Below are 24,982 nucleotides of genomic sequence, written 5' to 3'. Positions count from 1 at the left end.
CACCTGAAGCACTCTGACGCCTCACTCTAAACAGTACCAGGAAAGGAGCATTCCGGCTGCAGAGGCCTGGGTGACAGAGGTTCCGTCCTTCAGAGGCCTGCCATGAGTGTGAACGCCTGTGAAAAAGCCTGAGACCAAAGGAGCCTCCCACCCTCGGCGCCTGTCGTCCTTAAAAGGGCCGTGCAGGGCGCTGTGTACCAGTAAGGGTCTCGAGATGCCCCATTTTCCCCATTTGATAAAATCCACTTTAGGGGACACTTCCCTGGCAGTCCAGTGGCTAAGACTTCACCTTTCAATGCAGGGGTTGTGGGTTCGATCCCTGGTCAGGCAGCTAAGATCCCACATGCGCCATGGCCCCTCTCAAAAAAAAATCCAAAACATAAACAACAGAAACAACGCTGCAACAAATTCGATAAAGATTTCCAAAATAGTCCACATAAAAAAATTCTTAAAAAATTAAAGTCTACTTCGGGTTGTCGGCGTGTGAATGGTGGACCTTTCTGTGAGAAGAAATGGAGGGAGAACCCTGGGGGCAGGAGGACACACTGAATGTCAGGAGATGGCTCATCTGATGTGTCTGCAACGTGCAATCCTTGTGAACACCCACCCCGCAGGGTGATGGTCTTGTGAATGACACCACTGTGGGGTGCAGACTGTCATGGTGAGAGCCCAGTGGTCAAGGTGGCCTGTGGGCCAGCTGTCCAGGCGCCTGCAGGCTGGCCTCTGGTTTTGTCAGTGTTACTAATCTGATGCAGCTGGACCTCTTCTCTTTCTTCCATTCTTCCTATATTGCAAAATCGGGACACTTTCTCACTAATTCTGTCTTCACTCTCATTCACATCTCATCTGTAGTTGTTGAGGCTTGTGAATGCCAACTCTCTCTGTTGAAAACGCCTCCATTCCTTGGCTTTCCAGGTAGCACGTTCGGCTTCTCTGCCAACTTCCCTAGCTGTTCCTTTCCAGCCTCCTGCACAGGTCACCCATGGATGTGGCTGCCCAGCTGGACGAGGTGAACTCTCTCACTCTTCCCTGTTTCAAAGCCTAATTCATCACAAGCACTTAATAGAGTCCTGAGAGAGTGAAATGAATATACACAGTAAGAGCATTTATTTCAATGTTTTGCTCTTTAACATGAGGAATATTGACAATCTCATTTCAGGAGTCATTTCTGGGTAGGGCAGTGGTAGAGAACCTGTCTGGCAATGCAGGAGACACGGGGGACGCAGGTTTAATCCCTGGGTCAGGAAGATCCCCTGGAGGAGGAAATGGCAACCCACTCCAGGATTCCTGCCTGGAGAATCCCATGGACAGAGAAGCCTGGTGGGCTAGAGTCCACAGGGTCGCAGAGAGTCAGGCACGACCAAGGGACTGAGCAGAAACACGTGCACACATGCAAAACACTCTAATGACACCCCTTCAGGTTCCCAGATACCAAAGAGGACCAGCATCAGCAGCTGAATTTCGTCCTCCAAAAATTCCTAGGCTACCCACCCTGAGCACCTCAGAAGGTGCTATGTTTAGAGACACGAGCTCTAAAGAGGTGAGCATGTCCCCAGGAGGCTGTTAGGCGGTCCTAATCCAATCTGACTGGTTCCAGGAGGAGGAGGCCAGGACGCACAGAGGCACCAGGGATACGCGTGTGCAGGGAAGAGCACGGGAGGACACGTTAGGGCAGCTGTCTGCAGGCCAAGGATAAAGTGCTTGGAAGGAACTAAACCTGCCCACACCTTGAGCTTGGACTTCCAGCCTCCAGATTTGTGAGAAAATAAACGTCTGTTGTTTAAGCCCCTCCCCCACTGATGGTACCTGCCCTGCAGTCCCGGGACCAGTGGTGGCGACCATCAGTCACACGGGACCCACTTTCCCCAAGGATATCGTGCGTGTGCGTGTGTACTTGTTCAGGAAATCTAATCGGAGAACTTACAATTTTCTCAAAAAGTGAGCTTCATACAGTTTAGACATGAGAAAGACACAAAATAGACCCCTCTACCCCTCCCAAACACACACACACGTGCGTGCACACGCACACACAGGCATGCACACATGCCGCCCAGAATCTGCCCACCTCCGCTGACAGCAACGCGTCCCCTGAATGCTCAGACTCAAGTCCCCGGCATCAACCCCGACTCCCCGATCTTCCTCATCCATCCACAGGCAAACATGCTGGCTCCATTCTCAAAACACGCCCAGCATCCGACCACTGCCAAGCATCTCCCCTGTCCCCACCCTGGTCCAGCCACACCACCTGAGCACGCTCCCTGTAACAGCCCCGGAGAGGTCGCCCGGCTTCTACCCGCTCCACGGTCTGCTCCCAACACAGCACCCAAAATCACCCTTCCAAAATTTAAGTCAGATCATGTTACCCCCCTCAGCTGAAAACCAGCCAGGATCTCCCCATTTCACTGAGGCATGTAAAGTAAGTCCCCACAACGGTCCATGAGACATGTGCCCCCACGCCCCACTGCTGGCTCCATCTCCCCTCTCTTCCTCAACAGCTCTGTCCAGCCCACACTGTCCCCACATCGGGCACCGGGCAGGCTCCCAGGCTGAGCCAGTGCCCCACCTCTCCTCTCTGGATGCCTGCCCCGAGGTGTATGAAGGCCCAGCTCCCTCACCTTCTCCACATTTCTGTCCACCTGTCATGCCCCAGCACGACCTCATCTGATCACTATTTCAGACTGAAGTGTTCGCCCCAGAAACGCCCCCTACTTGTGTGTGCATGCTAGCTGTTCAGTTGTATCTGATTTTTTGTGACCTGCCAGGCTCCTCTGTGCATGGGTTTCTCCGGGTCAGAATACTGGAATGGGTTGCTACCTCCTCCTCCAGGGGATCTTCCTGACCCAGGGACTGAACCCAGGTTCTGCCGCACTGGAGGCAGATTCTTGACCATCTGAGCCACAGCGCCTTTCTTTTTCCCTGATAAAGGACCCATCTTTCCTCTTGCTCTGTGATCTGCTCCTTCACGTCTATATTTACTCTCTTCCCCAACTGGAACGCAAACTCCATGAGCCGAGCTCTGTCTGGGTGTGCACGTTGGGCCCCCAGTGCCCGGGACGGCGCCCGGCAGAGTGAGAGCTGAGAGGCTGCTGCCGCTAACGCCCATGTGACTGCAACGGGATTCACTGCACATCCTCTCAGGACCCCGCGGTGAAGAGGCATCCTTTCACCGTTATTTCTGGGGAAGAAAGTTAACCTACATTCAGACGCCAACTCACACTTCCGTATGACGCTTCCTTTCTGAAGGATTATCTCATTTCTTTTTCCCCTCAAGCTGACAACTCTAAAGAGCTTACATTTTATTCCTGAAAGCTTGTGCTTTAAGATTTACTCACGATCTGCCCCCAGAGACTTATATATCGGGTTAATATTTGAAAAGCACTATGAAATCAACTATTTCCTAAAATGCAGCATTGCTTTAGAAAGACAAACAATTTCACTCCAACCGACGCCCCCAAAGAGATGACCATTCCACCTCCCAGTGGTAGCTGTGGGTCCAGAAAGAAAAGGATGCGTTTCCTTTATTTCTGCTCCTGGTCATTCCCGCCGGTCCCAGGTCCCAAGAGCGCTGGACATCCAGTTTCTGTGATGGGAGTGAGGACACGGTCCCCCCGACCCCACCAAGGCAGGAGGGATCACCACACGGCAAGGTCACGACAGAGTCTGCACCAAGTTCAAAGGCAGAACAAGTGAGTCTGGGGCCAGAGAAACAAGCATCTCAATCGCAGTCAACATGATGAGTCATTAAGAATGATGGGTGAAATCTCAGACAAGAAGAACAGATGGGCTTTGAAGGACTCCGCTACTCATAAACGCCAGCAGGCTCGAAGTCACAGCGCTAACAAAGGAGCCTGCAGCTTCCGCCACCGGGCGTGGTCCTCGTCTGCCGCTTGGAGTTCTCAGCACAGAAGTGCCTTTTCACACGCCAACCGCGAGACACTTCCCCTGCCTCCTTCTCCCAAGAGGGTTCTCATCAGGAAGACACTGCAAGGATCTCGAAATCTTTGCGCTCCCAGCCACAGGAGGCTTGGGGCTTGAGAATGGAACACGGCGGCCCCAAGGCAGGAACAGAAGGAAGGAAAACTCACATCCTAAGATGTGCTGAAATAAATGCAAATACGAACAGTCATCCCAGGTTCAAAATTCTCTACATTATACACTTCCCAAGAGACACTGTCCTACATCAACAGACACATGCGCAAAAATACGGTTAGTCTGCTTAATACAGACAATGAAACATGACCGCCGATAACCACAATATTAACGCTGGGTTAGAAGCGAACTCTAAGTTCGTGAGGAGAACTTTTCAAAACTTCTTCCCTGGAAAACTTTTAACTTTGCATGTATTAAATGGCATTTTGGACATGAGTCAAGAAAGGGAAATGAACTTACCACAACTGACAACTATTGTGTCTTAGGGAAGATTAATTATAATTCAGGAGAGTGTAAGAAGCCAGGGAAGGAGTCTAAAAAATGTCTGGGGCTATAAAAATGCCTCCCCCAGGCCTACCAACAAATAACAAAAATAGTAGTAATAATTAACACTTACTGTGCCAGGAGATGCTATAAAAGCATTATCTGTATGAACCCATATATTCCTTGTGACAATCCCATGAGGTATTAGTAATGTCCACTTAGTGGCTCAGAGGTAAAAAATCTTGCCTGTAGTGCAGGAGACCCGGGTTTGATCCCTGGGTCAGGAAGATCCCCCGGAGAAGGGAATGGCTGCCAGTATTCTTGCCTGGAGAATCACATGGACGGAGGAGCCCGGCGGACTACAGTCTATGGGGTCGCAAAGAGTCGGACACAACTGAGCAACTTTCACTCACTCACTGTGCAGACGGAGTGAATGAAAGTCACTCTTTTTTCTCTTTACAGGGCAAAGTGCACACGCAGTCCCCTCCCACAAAGCGTGCAGCTGAGTCTCCCACACTCGGGGAACTCACTGGGGTCAGCACAGCTAAACTGTCATGGATAAGCGTCAGGCCCTGGGAAAGCCAGCTTCGTGCTCACGGCATCTCCCATGCCAGTTAGCTAAATGGCTCAGCTGAGATCTAAATCCAGGCAGCCTGGCTCCCAGGCCAAACTCATGAAAGAAGCCAGCAGAAGGATGGGACAGTCTAATGCACGTCCCCATCTGGGGCACTGTGGAAAGTGTACGCTGGCCTCTGCCCTGGCTCCCTGGGACCCTTGGGATGTCCTGGGTGCCAGGAGTGTCTTTTGTTCTGTTGAGGTGACTCTGGGTGGGCTGCTGCTTGGGGGCTGGTCACTGGAAAGACAGAGCCGTGACTAGCAGCTTGGAGTTTTCAGCCCCACCCCACGTTCTCTGGAGAAGGGCTGGGAGTGGAGTTAACGATCCATCAGGCCTGTGTGCTGACACCTCCGTAAAGATCCCAAAGGCATGGGGCTTCAGAGAGCATCCAGGCTGGTGAACAGGTGGAGACACTGGGGGGGGGGGGCAGTGGTGGGACCCAGAGAGATCAGGGGAGCTCTCCTCTCCCCACATGCCTGCTCTACAGATGGCTCCAACCTGGATGCTCATCAGCAACCTCCATCGCATCCTTTCATAATAAACCAGCAATCGAGTAAAATGTCTCTCTGAGTTCTGCGAGCTGCTCTAGGAAATTAACTGAACCCAGAAGGGGCCGTTGGAACTTTCAGCCTGCAGCTGGTTGGCCGGAAGCACGGGTGATAACCTGGAGTCTGAAGTCGGGGAAGAGGGCAGTCTTGTGGGACTGAGCCTTTTACACCCGTGGAATCCAATGTACCTCCAGGTAGAAGGTATCAGAACTGAGCTGAACTGCAGGACACCCAGCTGGTGTTGGAGAAGTGCCTGCTGGATGAGTGGGGAAGACACTCACACACACAGACACACACTGTAACTGGTGCAGAGCTCTTTTACCTGCCCATGAATCACAGCAGAATGGGAGGGTTTGCACTTCACATAGACCAAGACTGCAAAGACTAATTATATGCAGGTGTGATTGCAAATATGTCCAAGAAAAGACACTGGCTCCCCTTTAAAGGGCAGAAAATGCATCTCCTACAGGTGAAGCATAGTCACGAGCAACGGGGGCCAGGTCACCAGAGACAGGTTAACAGCAGAGAGAGCGCCGTGAAGCAGAGGGTAAGGGGTCCCCGGAAGAGGAGGAAGACGGACCATGGGCGTGGACTAGGATGATTACTGCAAGAGAAATGCCAAATGCACATTAAATTAGCTTTCTACTTTAAAGACTGAACTACACAGAGATACAGACGAATAAAAGCGTCACATGAAATCATCACTGTCATTTACTGAAAACTAAGTACAGTGCTTATCTGTGTGTTCCGACCTTAAATTCCTAGTCACTCTCTCAGACGAAAAAATCAAATGAGCAAAACTTGACTCATCCCACTGCAGAGCCACCCTCCCCTCCGTTTCAAAGGAAGCTTTCTCCTTCCTCCCGTGCAAGCCCATCCTCTATCTGTGCCGCCATGCGTCCATGTATTCATTCAACAAACACTGCCAGCACCTATGTACCAGACACTCCACCTAAGTGTCAGGGCTACCAAGGGATATGAGAAGCAGTCCCTCAGCTCAGGCTAGCGGGGGGGATGCAGAAAGCTTAGCCATCACAGGGCACAGTGCCGTGAAAGAAGAGGAGATGGGGTTGGTGCCAAATACCCCATCTTGGGTTTTCACCAGCTCCCTAGACAAATTCCTCTTTCTCTAGCCCTATGAAGGAGTCGAGGATGTCCCTGGGGGTCCAGTGGTTTAGAATCTGCCTTCCAATTCAGGGGACACGAGTTCGATCCCTTGTCCGGGAAGATTCCACAGGCTGAGGGGCAACTAACCTGAGCACCACACCTGCTGAAGTATGAGCACCCCAGAGCCCATGCTCTGCAACGAGAAGCCTGGGCACGGAAACGAGAGCACAGCCTACCAGTCTCAACTAGAGAAGAGACTGCAGCAGCGAAGACCCGGCCCAGCCAAAAATAAATAAACAAAACTGGAAAAGGAACAACCCATTCATTGAAAAAAGAGTTGAGTACCTCTACTTTTAAACTTAAAACAAACAGAAGCTCTCCCCTTCTATCTTCTTGCTAGGAACCTTTCACTTGGGAAGCAAAGCTGAGCTGTTATCTCTCAGCTGTGGTGACTCATTGACACACAGTTTCAGCCCTACCAGTTCTACCCGGAGCCTCTCTCCGCAACTTGAATGGCCCCAACAGACGCGAAATTCTGCTCCAAGCTCAGAAAATGACCCATCGCCTCCCTGGACTAATTACTGCCTGGGCCATCTGCCTTCACGGGCCATCTGCTCTCCTGATGTCCCCAAATCTCTCTCACTTCTGGATCCGCGGGTAAGAGCCGAGAGCATCCAGCAGCCAGTCCTGACCAACAAACAGCCTTGCTCGCCCATGTGACTTTCCAGCCCCTCTTGAATCAGCACGCAGAACAGTCCCGATTTAGGCAGCTAAATATACAGCGCATTGTGCAGACTGAGCTGCAGATGGGAAGCCACATATGCGAGGCTGCTGCAGCTCACAGTGACTTTCACAAGACCTATTTTTGGAAAAGAAGGGAAAGGGGAGAGACAGGTTTTAAAAAAAGGCACCATCGACAGTAGGGTCTTTTTCCAAGAGGAGGAAGAAGAGGTGCCTTGTTCTCCTCTTTCTTGACATTTGAAGCCCCCATTCCTCTTAGAGAAGTCCTGGGAAGGCTTTAAGGAAAGTTAGAAAGCAGAGTTAGATGCCGCAGGGACCAGGAGTCAGGCAGACAGCATCAGAGCCGCGGGGCATCAGTGGAACGCAAGCTCCACCAAACTGCTGTTTAGGGCCCAAGGATCCAGGGCCGGGGTCCCGCAGAGCTGATGAGAGTGACCGCACGGCTCTCTGCTGGGTCCTGCCCTCCAGCCAGACACCTGCCACCCATCACAATGAGGGTGGACACAAAGAAGCTGTGCTCAAGCCTCTTCCAAGAGGCTAGTCATCGCCTTCCTAAGAATGACCCTCATCACCTCTGCAGGCTGGCAGCCTCCTCCAGCCCTGTTATTGAGGCTCAAGACTGCTCAAGACCAAGAACATGACCTACAATGTTATTTTTCTCGTCCTGAGTTTCCAGAAGCAGGACAGAAATGCACAGAGACCACCACCCTGCACTTAGCGTCTGTCCCAAACATCAGATTCGGTCACTTTGAGGAGATCAGACGCTACGTTCTTTTTAAATCAAGTCAACATCATTCAGGCGTTGCTATATCCTTTTGCAAAGTATAAGAGCAACAGATTATCAAAGTAGGATGTCCGGAAACACAGCATCACCTATAATTCCACCACTTGCGAATAAGACTATACATGCTTTGATACAGTATTTTCATCCTCTTAATTTGTACAGTTAGATGTAAACTTTATCAGTACTTTCACAGCTAAAATTACAGTGTTTCCCATCACACAGGCTGTCCCACTCTATTAGTAGTTAATAAATGATTTTTGGTTTCTGTACAATAGAATACACCATGCAAAATGCCAGGCTGGGTGAAGCACAAGCTGGAATCAAGACTTCTGGGTGAAATATCAATGACCTCAGACATGCAGATGATACCACTCTAATGGAAGAAAGCAAAGAGGAACTAAAGAGCCTCTTGATGAAGGCAAAAGAGGAGAGTGGAACAGTTAGCTTAAAATTCAACATTCAAAAAATGAAGATCTTGGCATCCAGTCCCATCACTTCATGGCAAATAGATGGGGAAACAATGGAAACAGTGACAGACTTTATTTTCTTGGGCTCCAAAATCACTGCAGATGGTGACTGCAGCCATGTTATTAAGAGACACTTGCTCCTTGGAAGCAAAGCTATGAAAAAACCTAGATGGCATATTAAAAAAGCAGAGACATCACTTTGCCGACAAAGGTTCAGATAGTCAAAGCTGTGGTTTTTCCGGTGGTCATGTATGGATGTGAGAGTTGGACCATAAAGAAAGCTGAGTGCCAAAGAATTGATCGTTTTGAACTGTGGTTGGAGAAGACTCTTGAGAGTCCCTTGGACTGCAAGGAGATCCAACCAGTCCATCCTAAAGGAAATCAACCCTGACTATTCATTGGAAGGACTGATGCTGAAGCTGAAGCTCCAATACTTTGGCCATCTGAGGTGAAGAGCCGATTCAGTGGAAAAGACTCTGTTGCTGGGAAAGACTGAGGGCAAGAGGAGAAGGGGCGACAGAGGATGAGATGCTTGGATGGCATCACAAGCTCCGGGAGACAGTGAAGGACAGGGACGCCTAGTGTGCTGCAGTGCGTGGGGCTGCAAAGGGTCGGACCCAACTCGGTGACTCAACAACAACAACGTGATTACCAGTCTCCTACTCAGGCATTTGGGTTGTTTCTGTGTTTTTCACTCTTACAAGCATTTCTACAGCGAACTTTCTTCATGTCAACATTGACGGGCATTTTCAGAACAAGTTTTCAGAAATGAAAATACTGGGAAAAGGTATGAACGTTTTAGCGGCTCTTGTCCCAAACTGCCCTACAGAATGGCTGCATCCATTTATATTCACATTACTCGGTATAAATGTTCATTTCACCTCACTCTACCAATGTCATGGACTGCCATTTTTATTATGGCAATTTAATATTCAATTTTTGTTTAATTTTTATCTACTGCTCACTTTTGCATGTGATTTTCAGGCATCCATGTCTCTTCTTTATGATCTGTTTGTATCTTTTGCCCATTTATCTTTCAAAAAATTTGTCTGGACTTAAAAGTTTAAGCAAGAACTGCTATCAGGCTCATTGTACCTTGAGCCATATAAAGTAGGGTCTGTTTAGATCTCACTCTGAGCATTTGATGTATGCCTCTCTGTTATTCACCAGTCTGCAAAGGATATGACTGATTCTGAATAAATTCGGCACACAACTGAAGGGTATGAGACAAACTTTTACAGCCACACACTTTATGTGAGGCCACACAGTCTGCTATTTTTCATGAATTCCAGTGCCGTTGAGTTTGTGGGTAGAGGTTACTGAGATGAATGATTTCATTAAACAAGGAGAGAAGGTCAAGCATACTCCATACTATTAATAAACTCTACATATTCAAAAGTTGAGGAGGTTCAACCATGAACTTGAAAATGAATAAAAAATTCAAACTATGGCCTTTTGGGAACATTGGCAACTAGTGAGAATCTCTTAGGAAATGGCTGGAAATTCATAGGATTTCAGTAACAAAATATTACCTACATGAGAACTGTGGGGGCTCCTTCCAGAGAAGCCCACAGCCGTCATCCTAAGGCCTGCCAGCACAGCCCCCGGGGTCATGCCCGATGCACAGTAGACATTCAATAAATGTCTGTTGAATAAACCCCTACCCCCGGGTGCTGAAAAAGGTCCATCTAGTCAAAGCTATGGTTTTTCCAGTAGTCATGAACGAATGTGAGAGTTGGACCATAAAGAAGGCTGAATGCCAAAGAACTGATGCTTCTGAGCTATGGGACTCTTGAGAGTCCCTTAGACTGTAAGGAGATCAAACCAGTCCATCCTAAAGGAAATCAGTCCTGAATGTTCATTGGAAGGACTGACGCTGAAGCTGAAACTCCAATACTTTGGCCACCTGATGTGAGGAACCAACTCATTAGAAAAGATCCTGATGCTGGGAAAGATTGAAGGCGGGAGGAGAAGGGGACGACAGAGGATGAGATGGTTGGATGGCATCACCGACTCGATGGAGATAAGCTTGAGCAAGCTCCAGGAGGTGGTGAAGGACAGGGAAGCCTGGCGTGCTGCAGTCCATGGGGTCACAAAGAGTCAGACACGACTGAGCGACTGAACAACAAAGGGTGCTGAGCCCTCCTGACCTGATTCGGATCGCGTCTCCCGCCTCGTCCCTGTGTCCAGCTGATTTCTGCACCCCATCCCTGTCGGGTCCCTGACTGCACCACCTGCTCTGCATGCCCACCCTGCCATATGCTGCCGAGCCTCTGCGGGTCCTGACACCCGCTGCACTGGGTTTTGCCCTCAAAGCTTTTGTCCCTTCAACAGCAGCGGGAGGCCAGCTGTGTTGTGGCCTCACATCTGGCCCACCCTGCAGCCAAGCTCCTAGCCCTCTGCCAATGGTCACCGACCAGCGATGGCACGCCGGCTTTTGGTTCTTATGCTTGAATGCTTGGCCTCGGGCTAATGACAGTGTGTTTGGAAGATGATTTCCAAACTGGAAACTCGTTAAGGCAGTCAGTTGACTACGGTCAGAAACATGTAAACAAGGATTCTTCATATTTCTGTCTGTTGAATTAATCTTAGAGTAAAAGTAAGATATGGATCTTTATTCTTCTAGCTTCTGCCCACTTCCCCATCCAGTCCCTGCCCGTATTGGTGTCTCATATAAGAAAGACATGATTTAGCACTTACATAAAGGGGAAAGAGGTCTGACATCAATAAATACCACTGCTGCCTAAAATCCCTTTTGAAAAAGCATGATGTTAAGTATGTTCCTGGCAGCTTGTTCATTACACACTCTGGGGAAATGCCTATGGAAAAGCCCAGGGGACTTCCTGATGGTCCACTGCACCCCATCCTCCATACTTCCACAGAGGGTCAAGGGTTCGATCCCTGGTTGGGGAACTAAGAAACTGCTGCCTCTCAGGATGGCCAAAAAAAAAAAAAAAAAGCCCAGGACTCTTTTGCTGTTGTCCAGTCACTAAGCTTTGGGTTGGACCCCAAAGCTACCACCTCCCAATGTTCTGCGTCCTACCCTGCTCTCCTGTTTCACGGCTGCAGCCTTGGTGCAGGAGTCTGTGCCACCTCAACTATTTTTAAAGCTTTTTCATTAACCTCCCAGCCTTTGCATTTTTTTTTTTTGAGGACAGAGATTATATTTATTTTTAAGTAGCTTTACTGAGATGTAATTCACATACCAAACAATCCACTGTTTCAACTGTACAAGTCACCTTTTTTTTTTCACTATATTCACAGAGTTTTGCAACCACTCCCACCATCTAATTTTGGAGCATTTCATCGCCCTAAAAGGAAACCCTGTAGCTATATTAGCAGTCACTCCTCACCCCTCTCCCCACCCACCCACCTGAGGTCCTAGGCAACCAGCAATCTACTTCCTGTCGCTACAGACTTGCCTTTTCTGGACATTTCATGTAAGTGGATTACACAACATGTGGTCTTCTGTGTGTGGATTCTCTTCGCTCGGCACCATGTTTTCAAGGGACATACGCTTTGCAGTGTACATCAGTCCTTTGTTTCTTTCTGTGGCAAATAATTTTGCAAGGAAGTCATATTGCGTGTATCAGTCCATCCACAGGTGGACATCAGGGTTGTTCCCACCATCCGGCTGTCATGAATATCTGCGTCCAAGTTTTTGTGTGAACGTACATTCTCCTTTCTCTCAAGTCATACCTTGAAGCAGAACCACTGGGTCATGCAGTAACTATGTTTCCTCTGTCGAGGAACTGCCAAACTATTTCCCAAACTCTCAGCCCTCTCGAATATCCCCTCTATCCTGCTATCATAGTGACCAGGCTAGCCACGGTTAAAAATGGTCAATAATGGCACACGCCCTGCAGGGTAAACTAGAAACCCTAAAATGCACATAAACCTGTGATGATCTTGGTACTAATTCTTCAGGGTCACCATCTTGCCACACCTCCTCCCACCCAGAGCTAGATCCTCTTACTGAATACTCCAGCATCCTGCCTGCAGCTCCCCGAACATCCCAGGCTTTCACACGGCTCCAGGTTCTGCCTTCGTCACTCCCGCTGTGCAGAGCACCCCCCGGCCTGAGTCTTCTCCGTGAAGATCTTGCTGACCCTGCCGCAGGACGGGCCAATCTCTCCCCGCTGGACCACTTGAGGTGTGACTCTGCTGCCATCACCTGTGAGGGGCAGGGGTCGTGTGTGTCACTCTGCCCCCAGCATGGATGATGCTGGTGCATGGGCCTCCCAGTGAATGAACAGACTGAACATCCAAGCCTTCAAAACCCTCAGAGCTTCACTCTCCCATTACCCATCTAGCCCTCCATTTAAGAAGCTATAACACTTTGTGGGACTTCCCTGGTGGTCCAGGGGTTAAGAATCTGCCTTCTAATGCAGAGGACTCGGGTTTGATCCCTGGTCAGAGAACTAAGATCCCACATGCCACGGAGCAACTCAGCCCACGTGCCACAACTGAAGAGGCCACGTGCTGCAATGAAAGACTGTGCATGACGCCATGAAGAGCCGGTGCGCCACAAACAAGGCTCAACGCAGCCAAACAGATGCATTAAACAAACATTCAAAAGGAAGCTCCGACACTCCCAGCCACACCTAACCCACCACCTCCGCCTGGAATCTCACTCTGTCCTCTACCATCAGCGTCCTCCCCACAAACACCCACCTACAACTGAAGTCACCTCTCCAGATTGTGTTTTCCAGACCAACTGATAAGCCAGCGGAACCTCCAAGGATGGAGAAAGTCTATGCCTTCCCTTCATCTACGCCCACAGCAAAGATGGGGCTGAGGGCAGAAGGAGAGCCAGGCAGGACGCAGGCCAGCGTTTCCACGATGGAGCCACTCCCCTTGGGGTCCATCCCTCCTGCACCTCAGCTCCTTCAAGGAGGATAAAACCACCAGGGCCAAGGTTCTGCTCCCCAGCAGCCCACCTCCCTGTGGACCCCTGCCCACCTCTGATCAGCAGCCCCAGTGGAAGCAGACAGATACGGATGAGAGATGCTTTACAGGCCCTGGAGACTGCTGATACTCTAAGCAAAGCATAAGAGGTAATGTCACCACTGCCCCCTAAAAGCTCCCATTGCTGAGTGAATCAGATAGAGCCTGACTAGTGATGCAGGAAACTCTGGCTGCTGCTGACGAGGCATTTACAATGCAAAGGAACTGGGGGGTGGCAGGGGGCGGTTCTCTCCACAAAAGGGCTGTGTTCAGGGGTGTACATGCAGGGACTTCCCTGGTGGTACGGTGGATAAGACTCCGCCTACCAATGCAGGGGACACAGGTTCGATCCCTAGTCCAGGAAGATCCCACCCGCCACAGGGCAACTAAGCCCATGAACCACAAAGCCTGAACCAGCCCTCTGGAGCCCACACTCCACAGTAAGAGAAGCCCCTGCAAGGAGAAACCCGCACACTGCAAGCTCTCCATCCTGTCCTGCCTGCAGCCACCTCCCCGAACCATCTGCTCTTCCCCCTACACCCAGCCCACCACACAGAATCCCTGCTCTTCCTAATTTCTGCATCAAGACCCCCAGAACCCCCCCAAGTGCCCCAAAATGCACCTGAACACCTATCTTACCTTTCCTCCCCAAGTCACAGAAAGGCACACCAAGTATGGTGGTTTCAAGCACCCAGCCCTCCAGACACCCGGCCCTGGGACTGGGCTTGACTTGTCTAGCAAAGCTGAGCATCATGGTCCTCAGGGCATCCCTGGAAGTTAAGCTAAGGCATCAACAAAGGATGTAGAACACTCAGGATCTTCACTCCGCCTCAGCCTCCTGCGAACCACCCCCTCCCCGGTCGTGGCTACAGAGCGCAGGAGGTCACTGTGCAGGGGCCACTAAGGTTTTGGAGCCACTTCTACATCCCCTTGTTTTAAAACGGGTCTCAGGGCACCATCAAAAGCTTCACTTTCTCGTGACTCTTGGCTCGGCTCCATCTCATCCTAAAATCAAGTCTTTCGGCATCTGACCCACTCTTGCTTCCACTAACCCTAGAAAAGCTGGAGCGAGTGAGCTGCCCAGGCTGGTTCAGAACCACCTCACGGAGATGGCAGACACAGTGCATCACAAGGACTCACATTATCCAGTGTTTAGATGGTTACAATAATAATTCAGGAGGCTACATTGTTTTCCTAAAAGAAATCAACCCTGAATATTCATTGGAAGGATTGATGCTGAAGCTCCAATACTCTGGCCACTCAATGAGAAGATCTGACTCACTAGAAGAGACCCTGATGCTGGGAAAGATTGAAGGCAGGAGGAGAAGGGGACGACAGAGGATGAGATGGTGGGATGGTATCACCGACTCGATGGACATGAGTTTGAGCAAGCTCCAGGAGATGGTGAAGGACAGGGAAGCCTGGTGTGCTGCAGTCCCTGGGGTTGCAACAAGTCGGACACAACTGAGCGACCGGACAACAACAAATTGTTTTATGGCTGCAGGTCCCAGAGCTCTATTTAAAAAACGCCATTGAAGCCAAAAGCCGTGCCACTCAGACCTGAACAGGAGGCGCTAAGCCATAAAGGGCAGTGTTCTGTTCACTTGAGATATAGTTCGGTTTCTGAACACACAGGATCTGATCATGTTTTTCTCCTTTATCTTCTTTGCCCAGATGGTTGTACCAAAGATTCATGCTATTATGTGAGAATCCAATGCAAAAATCAGTGCCAGAAGAAACATCTGGAAATAGGGGTCAACATCGCTTCCTGTATGTTTTAGAGATAGATAATGATTCAGTCAGCGTGGATAACAAATTAGACAGTCATCAGCAGGCGCTCCCCCTCCACAGGTTTCACAGAACTGCAGGAAGTGGCCACCGTCAGAGAAGACTGTCCAAATGCCCCCTTTCCAGAGAGCAAGATCCGCAGGGCTGGGGCACCCCTCAGGAACGGTCCCTCAGCAAAGCCGAGGAACAAAGCTCAAGCTGTGCTTCGTATTTTGCAGGAGGCCAGGCCGGGTGGGCCTTGGGGGACATGAAAGTCGGCCTCTGACTGAAGGACAAGGAGACCCAGCTGCTGGGAGGTGCGGGGTCTGGACCAGGGTTGCCCAGTCCCCTGCCCTGGCAGCATGCCTCCTGCCCCAGGGCTGGCTTTTCAGTCAACACAATCATTATCATCCGGAAGCATTCTCAGACTTTCATTATTCCTCGTCTGAACACAAAGAATCCCCAGCCTTATCACAGGAGCTCAGGGTTCAGCCAACCCGTGACCCCCGTGTGGAGCCCTACAAGTGTGTTGGAGCCCAGGTCTGCCCGGAGACTCCCACTCAACTGCCTGCTGACACCCAAACACAAAAGGGTCCAAGGTTAGGCTTACAAACCCAAACACGTTATCGTAAAGACAGACTTCATCCTCACAAGGTTCTGTTGCTTGTTCTAATTACCATGGAAAGTGGACGTGTGAAAGTGTTAGTCACTCAGTCTGACGCTTTGTGACCCCGTGGACTGTAGCCTGCCAAGCTCCTCCGTCCACGGAATTCTCCAGGCAAGACTACTAGAGTGGGGTGCATTCCCTTCTCCAGGGGATCATCCCGACCCGAGGATTGAACCCGGGTGTCCCCCACTGTGGGCAGGTTCTTTAGCATCTGAGCCACCAGGGGAGTTCCAAGCTTCCAGTTTACAAACCTGAACATGTTATTGCGTAGACAGACTTCATCCTACACGGTTCTGTCACTTGTTCTAATTACTATAGAACAAGGATTTCAAGTCAGACCGTTTCTCTTCCCTTCTTTCTCCCCCACTAGGTGTAGATCAAAGAATCATGAACCAGGATTGCAAAGACCTTCACATAACTCAGTCCAGCCACCTCTCTGACGACAGAATCATCAGTTACAGCCTCCCAGCTATCCAGCTGATAGCAGAACCCTTGTAGAGACGGAAACCCCACTTTGTTCAGAAATGTCTCTGCCTGACAGTTACTCCTTGCACCGGATTTAACTCTGCCTTCCTGCAGTTCCTGGCCAGTGAAGTCTTTTGTTGACACTCCATTTACTGAGAAAGTTAAAACCTGCCTTCATAGTCTTTTGTGATAAGAATGAAAAAGTGGTATCAGCTATGTGTACGACAGTCACATAGGTGTAAACACATTTAAAGTGTTTGTGTCCATTTACTCACTGTACGAAATAGCTGAGCAGACTTTCCCCAAGTTTGGAAGGTGTGTGTAGACCGACCTGCCTTCACACACAGGGTGTTACCCACACAGGGCAGCGTGACAAGTGGTCTCTGAGAGGAAGTCAGCCATGCCATGTCAGCTCAGGGACAAGAGGTCCAGGTCTCTCCTGACGGAGAACCACAGGCCTTACACTTCAGATACTGTGCACAGAAAAGCAGAGATTTCAAACACGAATGCAGATTGAAGCCACAAGGGTGAACATGCCCAAGTGCAGGCGCGGACCTGTAATCAAGTTCTTTTGAAACGGTTTTGTGTGAGGGGCAACCAGGAGTTCCTTTTAAAGGATGTTTAATGATTTTCCCTGGAAGTCGGCTAGGCAAATAATAGTTGTGGAAATGTTTCATAAGCTCTTGAGCTCTCTAAAAATGAGAGGCTACAGCCTCACGATATTTTAAACATTTACCGAGTGCTCACCCTATGTTTACTAGCTTCCCAGTGTGCTGAGCATTTTAATACCTCAGAATAAATAAGTCAAAAAAATCCTGACACCTGTGGATGAAAAATGGACACTTGTCATCTGCCTCTATAAGGATGAAGTCACTGACCACTGCAGTCACTGACTTTCAACTTACTTACCCTGAAAGAAGTTTGAGGTTGAGAGCAAAAATGAGGTACTCAATTCTCTGGGAAAAACTGGAGGAACAGATCTCAGATAGATACTTCAGGAGAAGATTTTATGAGCCCTATTTCCTGTATCTTCTTATACGTGGAAAAGTACCAAAATCATGAACAATGACATCTGCTCCTCGTGATCAGCAGCAACCTTCTGCCGAAAAGCGTTGTTTCATGGACCCCCTTCACCAAAATCACATATAGCCTGACCTCCACCCCACTTCTTGGGGGTGTATCCTCAGAGATGTCTGAGATGCTGGCTGCCTGGCTAAAGTCCTCATTTTGCACCCAAATAAAACTTAATTCACAATTCTCAGGTTATGCTTTTTTTTTTTCAGTTGACACACCAGAAGCTTGATCTTGTGTAAGACTTCTTTACCGAGCTCCAGGTATATGAAAAGAGATAATATATCAAAACTGCATTAACTTATGGTTCACCCGTAAAAGGAAAAGCGGTAAGACTGGAAGGCATCCAAAGAGAACAGCGTGAGGAGCAGAGGGAGGGTTTCTGATACGACTAAGGGCAGTCTGTCCTGCCTGCAGGTGGACGAGATGGTCATTACAGAACCCAGGAGGGAGCACGGTGAGCGGACAAGCCACGTGTCTAGGAAGCAGGTCCTATTCAGAAACAGGAGAAAAAGCTGGGCATCCTCAAAGGCGGCTCCTCTCCCAAATTATCAGCTGATTTTTGAATCGGTTTTGAATCGGTAACAATGGAAAAGTCGGTAAGAAGAGCCTGCAAGAAACTTCCAAGATGCGGCTGCTTTCTTCTAAAACTGGCACAAACGCAAGTTAATAAATACAAGGTTGCTCTGCATCCATGAAGAAAGAGCCATTCACTCTCTCAGCTTCCACGTGCTCTATCTGCACAGTGTGACCCAGTGGTTAAGGACCTGGATGCTGGCATCAGAATTCTGGGTTCACATCCCACTGTCACTTGGTAAGGGAGCAATTTTAGGTGATTTACTTAATCTGAGCCTCCATCCCCTCAGCCCCCTCAAAGGGGTCCCTGTAAGTGTAAACTTGCTAAAGCAGAGCTGCTGCTGCTGCTGCTGCTAAGTCGCTTCAGTCGTGTCTGACTCTGTGCGACCCCAGAGACGGCAGCCCATCAGGCTCCCCCGTCCCTGGGATTCTCCAGGCAAGAGTACTGGAGTGGGTTGCCATTTCCTTCTCCAAAACAGAGCTAGACCACCCTAAGTGCTACAGGCACACGTTGGTTATTACTGTTCTGTCTGTGCCTGATGAAAGGGCCCTGTCTCCAGAAGTGCCTGTAAGAAGTCATAAAACGAAAACTGCCTGTCACACTCAAAACCGCTCTTGGCTAAGCTGCCATAAAACCAGTCTAAGATGGTACAAACTGGTCTAAACTGGTCTACGCTGGTCTCAGCCAGTTCAAATGGGTCTAAACCATTTCCACCTGTTCTCAGCTGGTTCAAACCGGCCTCATCCAGGTCAAACCAGTCTGAGGCTTTTTATACTGGTCTAAGCAAGTCTCAGCCAGTTCAAACAGGTCTAAACCAGTGTCAGAGGCTTTTTAAACTGGTCTAAACAAGTCTCAGCCAGCTCAAACAGGTCTAAACCAGTGTCAGAGGCTTTTTAAATTGGTCTAAACAAGAAGATCCAACCAGTCCATTCTGAAGGAGATCAGCCCTGGGATTTCTTTGGAGGGAATGATGCTAAAGCCGAAACTCCAGTACTTTGGCCACCTCATGCAAAGAGTTGACTCATTGGAAAAGGCTTTGATGCTGGGACAGATTGGGGGCAGGAGGAGAAGGGGACCACAGAGGATGAGGTGGCTGGATGGCATCATCGACTCAATGGACGTGAGTCTGAGTGAACTCCAGGAGTTGGTGATGGACAGGGAGGCCTGGCGTGCTGTGATTCATGGGGTCCCAAACAGTCGGACACGACTGAGCAACTGAACTGAACTGAAACAAGTCTTAGCCAGTTCAAACCAGTCTGAACTGGTCTAAATCGGTCCGGGCCTGGGCTCATGGTGGATTTGTGCTTGCTTCAGTCAAGGTACTGTCAGCCTGTTCCTGGGGGTGCTGCCTGGTCAGCTTCCCCTCAGCTTCCTCTGTTCCCTCCTTGACTCTGCACCTTCCCTGGCCACGCTGAGTCGTCTTACAGGTCCCAGCCACCGCGGTCCCTCGTCCTTAAAGCGGCTCACACAGAGCCGTCGTCTCATCCCCAAAGCCACCGCGGACCTCCGCAGCCCGGCCCTGCCTGGACCGGGACCCCGCGCCCCTCCCACCACTTCCCACCCCCGTGGCGAGCCGGCCAACCTTCGATGAAGTCCGAGGCCGTGTAGGGCCGCTGGTCGGGGCTGCTCTCCGCGGGGCTGTTCAGAGCCTCCACGGCCGACTGGATGGCCTCCACCAGCTCGTCCCGCTTGTCCTTGCGCACGGGCTTCTCCTCGGGGTGCCGGGTCAGGCCGGTCTCCAGCTGGTACACCTTGTGCAGCGTGAAGCTGTCGAAGGGCACGGCGGCATACTCGGTGGCCTGCTTGACGCCGGCGTGCACCTCCGCCCTGTCCACCTGCGAGCGCAGGAAGGCCAGCAGGTCGGCCTGGGCCCTGCCCGGGGCGCCCGCGGGCTCCCCCGCCCGCTGCTGCGCAGCCCTCAGCTGCTCGCTCCGCTCCTGCAGCTCATCCTGCAGCTGCGCGATCTGCCTCTTGAGGCTCCCGACGTGGTCGCGGTGACGCTCCTCCCAGCTGAGCACCGCCGCCTGGGAGCCGGCCCTGCCCGTGGGGCCGTTGGCCCTGGGCAGCCCCAGGCGCTCGTCGTCGCCCCTCGGCGTGCAGGCCAGCATGTAGAGGACGGACGCCGCGCAGCAGAGGAGGACGAGCAAGACCACCACCCGGGAGGCCCAGGCGAGCAGCCCCCGGCGCAGCATCCTGGCTCAGGAGTCGGCCATGCAGCCCGGGCCCGCAGGGGCGTCCCCAGACTACACCTCCGGGAGCACGCGTCCGAGGGCCCCCGAGCCGCTCTCATCCATTCCTGTCTACACCGCCACGCCTTGTTCCCGGGAGGCCGCTACCACGCGCGGCACTTTCCTGACTTCCGAAGGACGAACTTGCGGGCAGAGGAACAAGTCGGGGAAACCGTCCAAGTCGTCAGGCTCATTCCCATCGTAACCTTCCAGAGGGGATCTGGGGAGAGACAGAGGGCAATACATAACACTCACTCAAGACAGTAACCTCCTTGTGTTCACCATGACGGTCAGTAATCAATATGCAGTGGGGTTTACGGAAAATACTGGGAATCCAGTGCTTAGGACTGCTACACTCTCACTGCCCTAGAGCCGGGTTCAGTCCCTGGGCAGGAAACGAAGATCTGCAAGTCATGCAATCTGCCAAAGAGAAAAAAGAAGATGCTTACAACAGGTGATCAAATATTGTTTGGTGTTTCTGAGTCAGCGTGCAGAAGCCCATTTGCAGAGCAGTGCACACAAAGTACAGAGCATGCAGGGAAAAAAAAGGAAGAAAAGATGGCAAAAATGTGAGCTGTCTCTTACTAGAGCAGGATTAATGGTGAGTTTTCTTTATCGTGTAAATTGTCCACAATGGCACATATTATTTTCGTGGTTAAAAGGGAAAAAGCGAAACTTAAATGACAATGGGATTGCAGACAGGGCCTGCCCAAGCCCTGCCAGATGCAAGCAGTGAGCATCCCTGATCTTGAGGGCACCCACCCAGGGCAGAGCTTCATGCCGGCTCAGGGTGGGCCTCACACCTTCTGCTGAGCAGCGCAGAAGCACCTGGAGACTCAAATATGCCAATGCTAAGTTTGGATGGTTACATGCAGAAAGAGCAGACAGTTCTTCCCGGGCAATGGGTGATGAGTTTACAGAGAAAGGGATGAGGCCGGGAGAAGGGGACCTGAAACACTCCTTGGTGAGAACTCAAACCCAGGATGCCTCTGCCCACCCTCCAGGAAGAATTCCCTGTCCTGGCGGCTCACCAGGAATACCCAGCCAGACCACACGGCTTGTCACACACACTCTGCACCTCAACTTCACCAACCCCCCAAACAAATGCAGGGCCACCTGGCTCTAACCTGCTGTCCCCCTTTCCCAGGCACCCCCTTCCTCCTCCACCCATCAATGACCCTCTCTTCCTCACCCCCTCCACCCCCTCCCTTCCTCAATCCCCATTTCTTGACTCCCCTGCCCATCTGAGCCACGAAAAAGAAAGAACAATAAATGAATCAAATAAGATTTCTTGTTTTGGGAGATTTTAATAAATTTTCCTAGATGCACCTTCTTATTCAATATATCACTTCTCTGAAACGAGCTCCCTGAGGGTACTGTGTCTGGATCATTTTGTAAAAATTCAACACTTAAAAAAAAAATCCCTGCGATAACAAAGTTACTTTTCACATGGTCTTCACTAGACCTAGATATCCAGATTCTCGCCTCGTTTACCGGTGGGCTGTCTCACTGATGGACGGGAAGAACTGTAGGCAATTAGCAGCTTCTGGGCCCCTGGGAGAAGGAGGAGGTGATCCTTCTGCACCCTCCGTGGGCTGAAAATGCAGGGAACAGCAGGGTCACTGAGTCTGAGTAGTCGCCCCTTTGTCCTGCGGCCACAGCAGGGGGTTTCTCTCCTGCTTCCCAGGGGATGTGCCTCGAATGATATTACTATGTTACCAAAATAGCTGATTTCCCAATTTTCCATTAAGATGCAACACCTAACATTCACTCCAGTGTCTCCCTCGGCCAGAGGATTCTGCAGCCTATACTTCAGCACAGCTCATGGCTATCAGTGCTGAGTTTCAAGTGCATGCTTCTGTCTGATGTAAATCCCAGGATTTATGTAATTACTATCATTCTGTGATTAAAAACATCTCAGCTTGGGAATTCAGGCACCATGCTGTTTTTAATGACATCCCTTGGATTAACTCATTATATCCAAGTACTAAATTACCAGTGAAGACACATTACCATGTTATTCGGCCACTTTAAAAGACTTTTACTTTAAATGGATTGTCACTAAAGACCAAATAAGCAAATCAAAAAAAAAGGAACTTTCAACACCATTTATTGTGCTGGGGAAACAAAGTATGCCATCTTTCTACCATTTTGAATGGAATAATTGTTGTATTTGCATAATAAATTGAAATCATGTTGGTTAACCAAAGCAGTGCATTAAAGCAATGGCTAAAGAATTTTTTAAACTGTACAATAATTATTTTTTTCCGTTCCATAAATCTCTTGAAAGTCTAGTCCAGCTTTTGAAGTTCACTAGTATAAATTTCAAAGTTATTTGGTATTTCAGTCTTTGAGATATAAAAGGAGAAGAAAAAAAACAGGCCTAGTAAAAGCAATGACTTTTTAAAAGAAACAAAAGCCATACAAATTACTGCCGAGAGAGCAGTGATGGATTGCTCCTTTTAAAGGTCAGAAGCAGATAAGGTACATCAGAAACAAAATTCCGCACCTCTCAACACACAGTGGTTTTGATGTTTCCAGCTATCTATCCTGTAATCAAAAGAGTAACCTGGTTGCACATTTGCTTGCTGGAGTCAGGAGACTCATCCTCCCTACTCTTGCTTCTACGGCGACATCGTGTTTTTCATCTGCAGCAAAGGTGTTAGCTTCCCAGCTCTACCGCATACACGTGCAGGACTCCTCGATGAGACAAAACCATACAACCTGGGCCAAACCTACAACCAAACCACACAGGTCCAGCCTGTCCCCCTCTCTGCAGAGGTGCTGGGAGAATGAAACAGTTAACATTTACACTGTGTTTACAGCTGCAAATGGAGCCCACCATGTAATTACCAGGCACTATCATCAGAGACAGTGAAAATACAGCTGTTACCATCCCAGCGGCATCGTGCTACTATTTAAAAAACTTAGAAAAGGCACCCAGATTTCAGAGGAGTTCCGTCTTTGGGGCAGTTAGGGGCAAGACCTGATGGGAAGAGCCAACTCATTGGAAAAGACCCTGATGCTGGGAATCTTCAAAGGCAGAAGAAGAGGACAACAGAGAATGAGATGGTTGGAGGGCACCAATGGATATGAACTTGGGCAAACTGAAAGGTGGTGAGGGACAGGGAAGCCTGGTGTACTGCAGTCCATGGGGTCACAAAGAGTCAGACATGACTTGGCGATTGAACAACAAAGTCCTGTCAGTAACCAACCTTAGGATGAGTAAAAGGGAGATGCGTGTTCCTGTTTTTAACTATAAAAAATCCTCGTCCTCGTTGCGTCTTGCCAGCTACACTTTACTTTTTTAAATCTTTTTTTAACCTTTTTGTCAGTGCAATTAGCATTAGATTTTTCTTGTACTCTAGTTAGTAGAATAAGCATGATTTTTTGTTGTTGTTCATTGTTTAGAGAGAAAAAAATAAGAGCATAAATGTATCAGACATTTCAAAATACTGTTTTACAAAATAACCAAATATTCGTGTGTTTTTTTAATCCTGATTAAAAGTAGAAATAAAGTGATGATAGATCACTGTGAATTCAAGCAAGACCATACACTTTATGTCTGTTTTTCAGAAAAGTTCAAGAGAATAAACAGTGAATATAGCTTTAAAGCAAAAGTTTGACTCAAGTACAGTACTTTAGAGAAAAGTCCACCTGAGAAGTAATACTTTTTTTCTTTTCACTTCACTCAGTCGTGTCCAACTCTTTGCAACCCCATGCACTGTAGCCTGCCAGGCTCCTCTGTCCATGGGATTTCCCAAGAAAGAATACTAGAGTGGGTTGTCATTCCCTTCTCCAGGGGATCTTCCTGACCCAGGGATCAAACCCAGGTCTCCTGCACTGAAGGTAGATTCTTTACCATCTGAGCCACCAGGGAAGCCCTTTTACTCTGTTGCCACCTTCACTTCAAAGGTCCATCCTTCCCAAGAGCTCCCCCCAGGCTTCCCTGCCCCAGCCAAATCCCCAGGGATGTTCTGTGATCCACACCATCTAAAAAACATTGCACTTACTGATTAGACTGAAGGGACACTGAAACACAGAGGCTTTGCTGCTGTTTTTACAACCTCTGAGCAACAGAAGGGCAGGCGGAGGGTCCTCCAAGGTCTGCTGTGAGGGTGGCCCACGCTGCAGAGCAGTGCTCGCCAGATCACCCAGGGCAGAGCCCACTCGGTGCAAGGTCCCTCCCCAAACTCTCGGGCCGGACAAGGGCTCTCGGGACAGGCAGACTGACCCTAAGAGCTCTGCCCTGGGGTGTGCAGGCAGGGGGCTGCTTAAGAAATTTCTTTCTGGGCGGTCAAGGCAGAGAGTCTGAAAGACACAAGGGCCTAAGCCAAGGGGCCCAGCCATGGGGTGGGTTTCTCAGACTCCAGCTGCAAGCCATCTGGCATCTCTGACAGCCTGCGCTGACCAGCAAGTGTCCGGGGCAGCCCCAGGCCTCCAGAGAGCACAGCAAGGGCCCGAGAGGGGGAAGAATCCAGGAGGCTGTCACTGCTCATCCTCGCTGTTACTGAGCATCTTCTAGTACCCTGCCGACAAGAAGTTACAGGAGATGAAAAGGGAACCGAGCCCAGGTTCCAGCAG

The 24,982-nt window shown here is 49.8% G+C and overlaps 1 protein-coding gene across 6 annotated transcripts in view; it reads right to left on the bottom strand.

Annotated features, from left to right (window-relative positions):
- CSGALNACT1 (chondroitin sulfate N-acetylgalactosaminyltransferase 1) overlaps window positions 1-24,982 on the bottom strand; it is a 337,323-nt gene that overhangs the window by 72,197 nt on the left and 240,144 nt on the right. For all 6 annotated transcript variants that reach the window (XM_052661378.1, XM_052661379.1, XM_052661380.1 and 3 more), the window contains one exon: window positions 19,753-20,618. In XM_052661378.1, the coding sequence (XP_052517338.1) occupies window positions 19,753-20,362 (610 nt within the window). In that variant the 5' untranslated portion in view covers window positions 20,363-20,618. The remainder of the gene's footprint in view (window positions 1-19,752; window positions 20,619-24,982) is intronic.

This window comes from Budorcas taxicolor, chromosome 24 (genome assembly GCF_023091745.1).
Source record: "Budorcas taxicolor isolate Tak-1 chromosome 24, Takin1.1, whole genome shotgun sequence".
Lineage (NCBI taxonomy): Eukaryota > Metazoa > Chordata > Mammalia > Artiodactyla > Bovidae > Budorcas > Budorcas taxicolor.
This window is presented reverse-complemented; position numbering and strand designations above follow the sequence as displayed.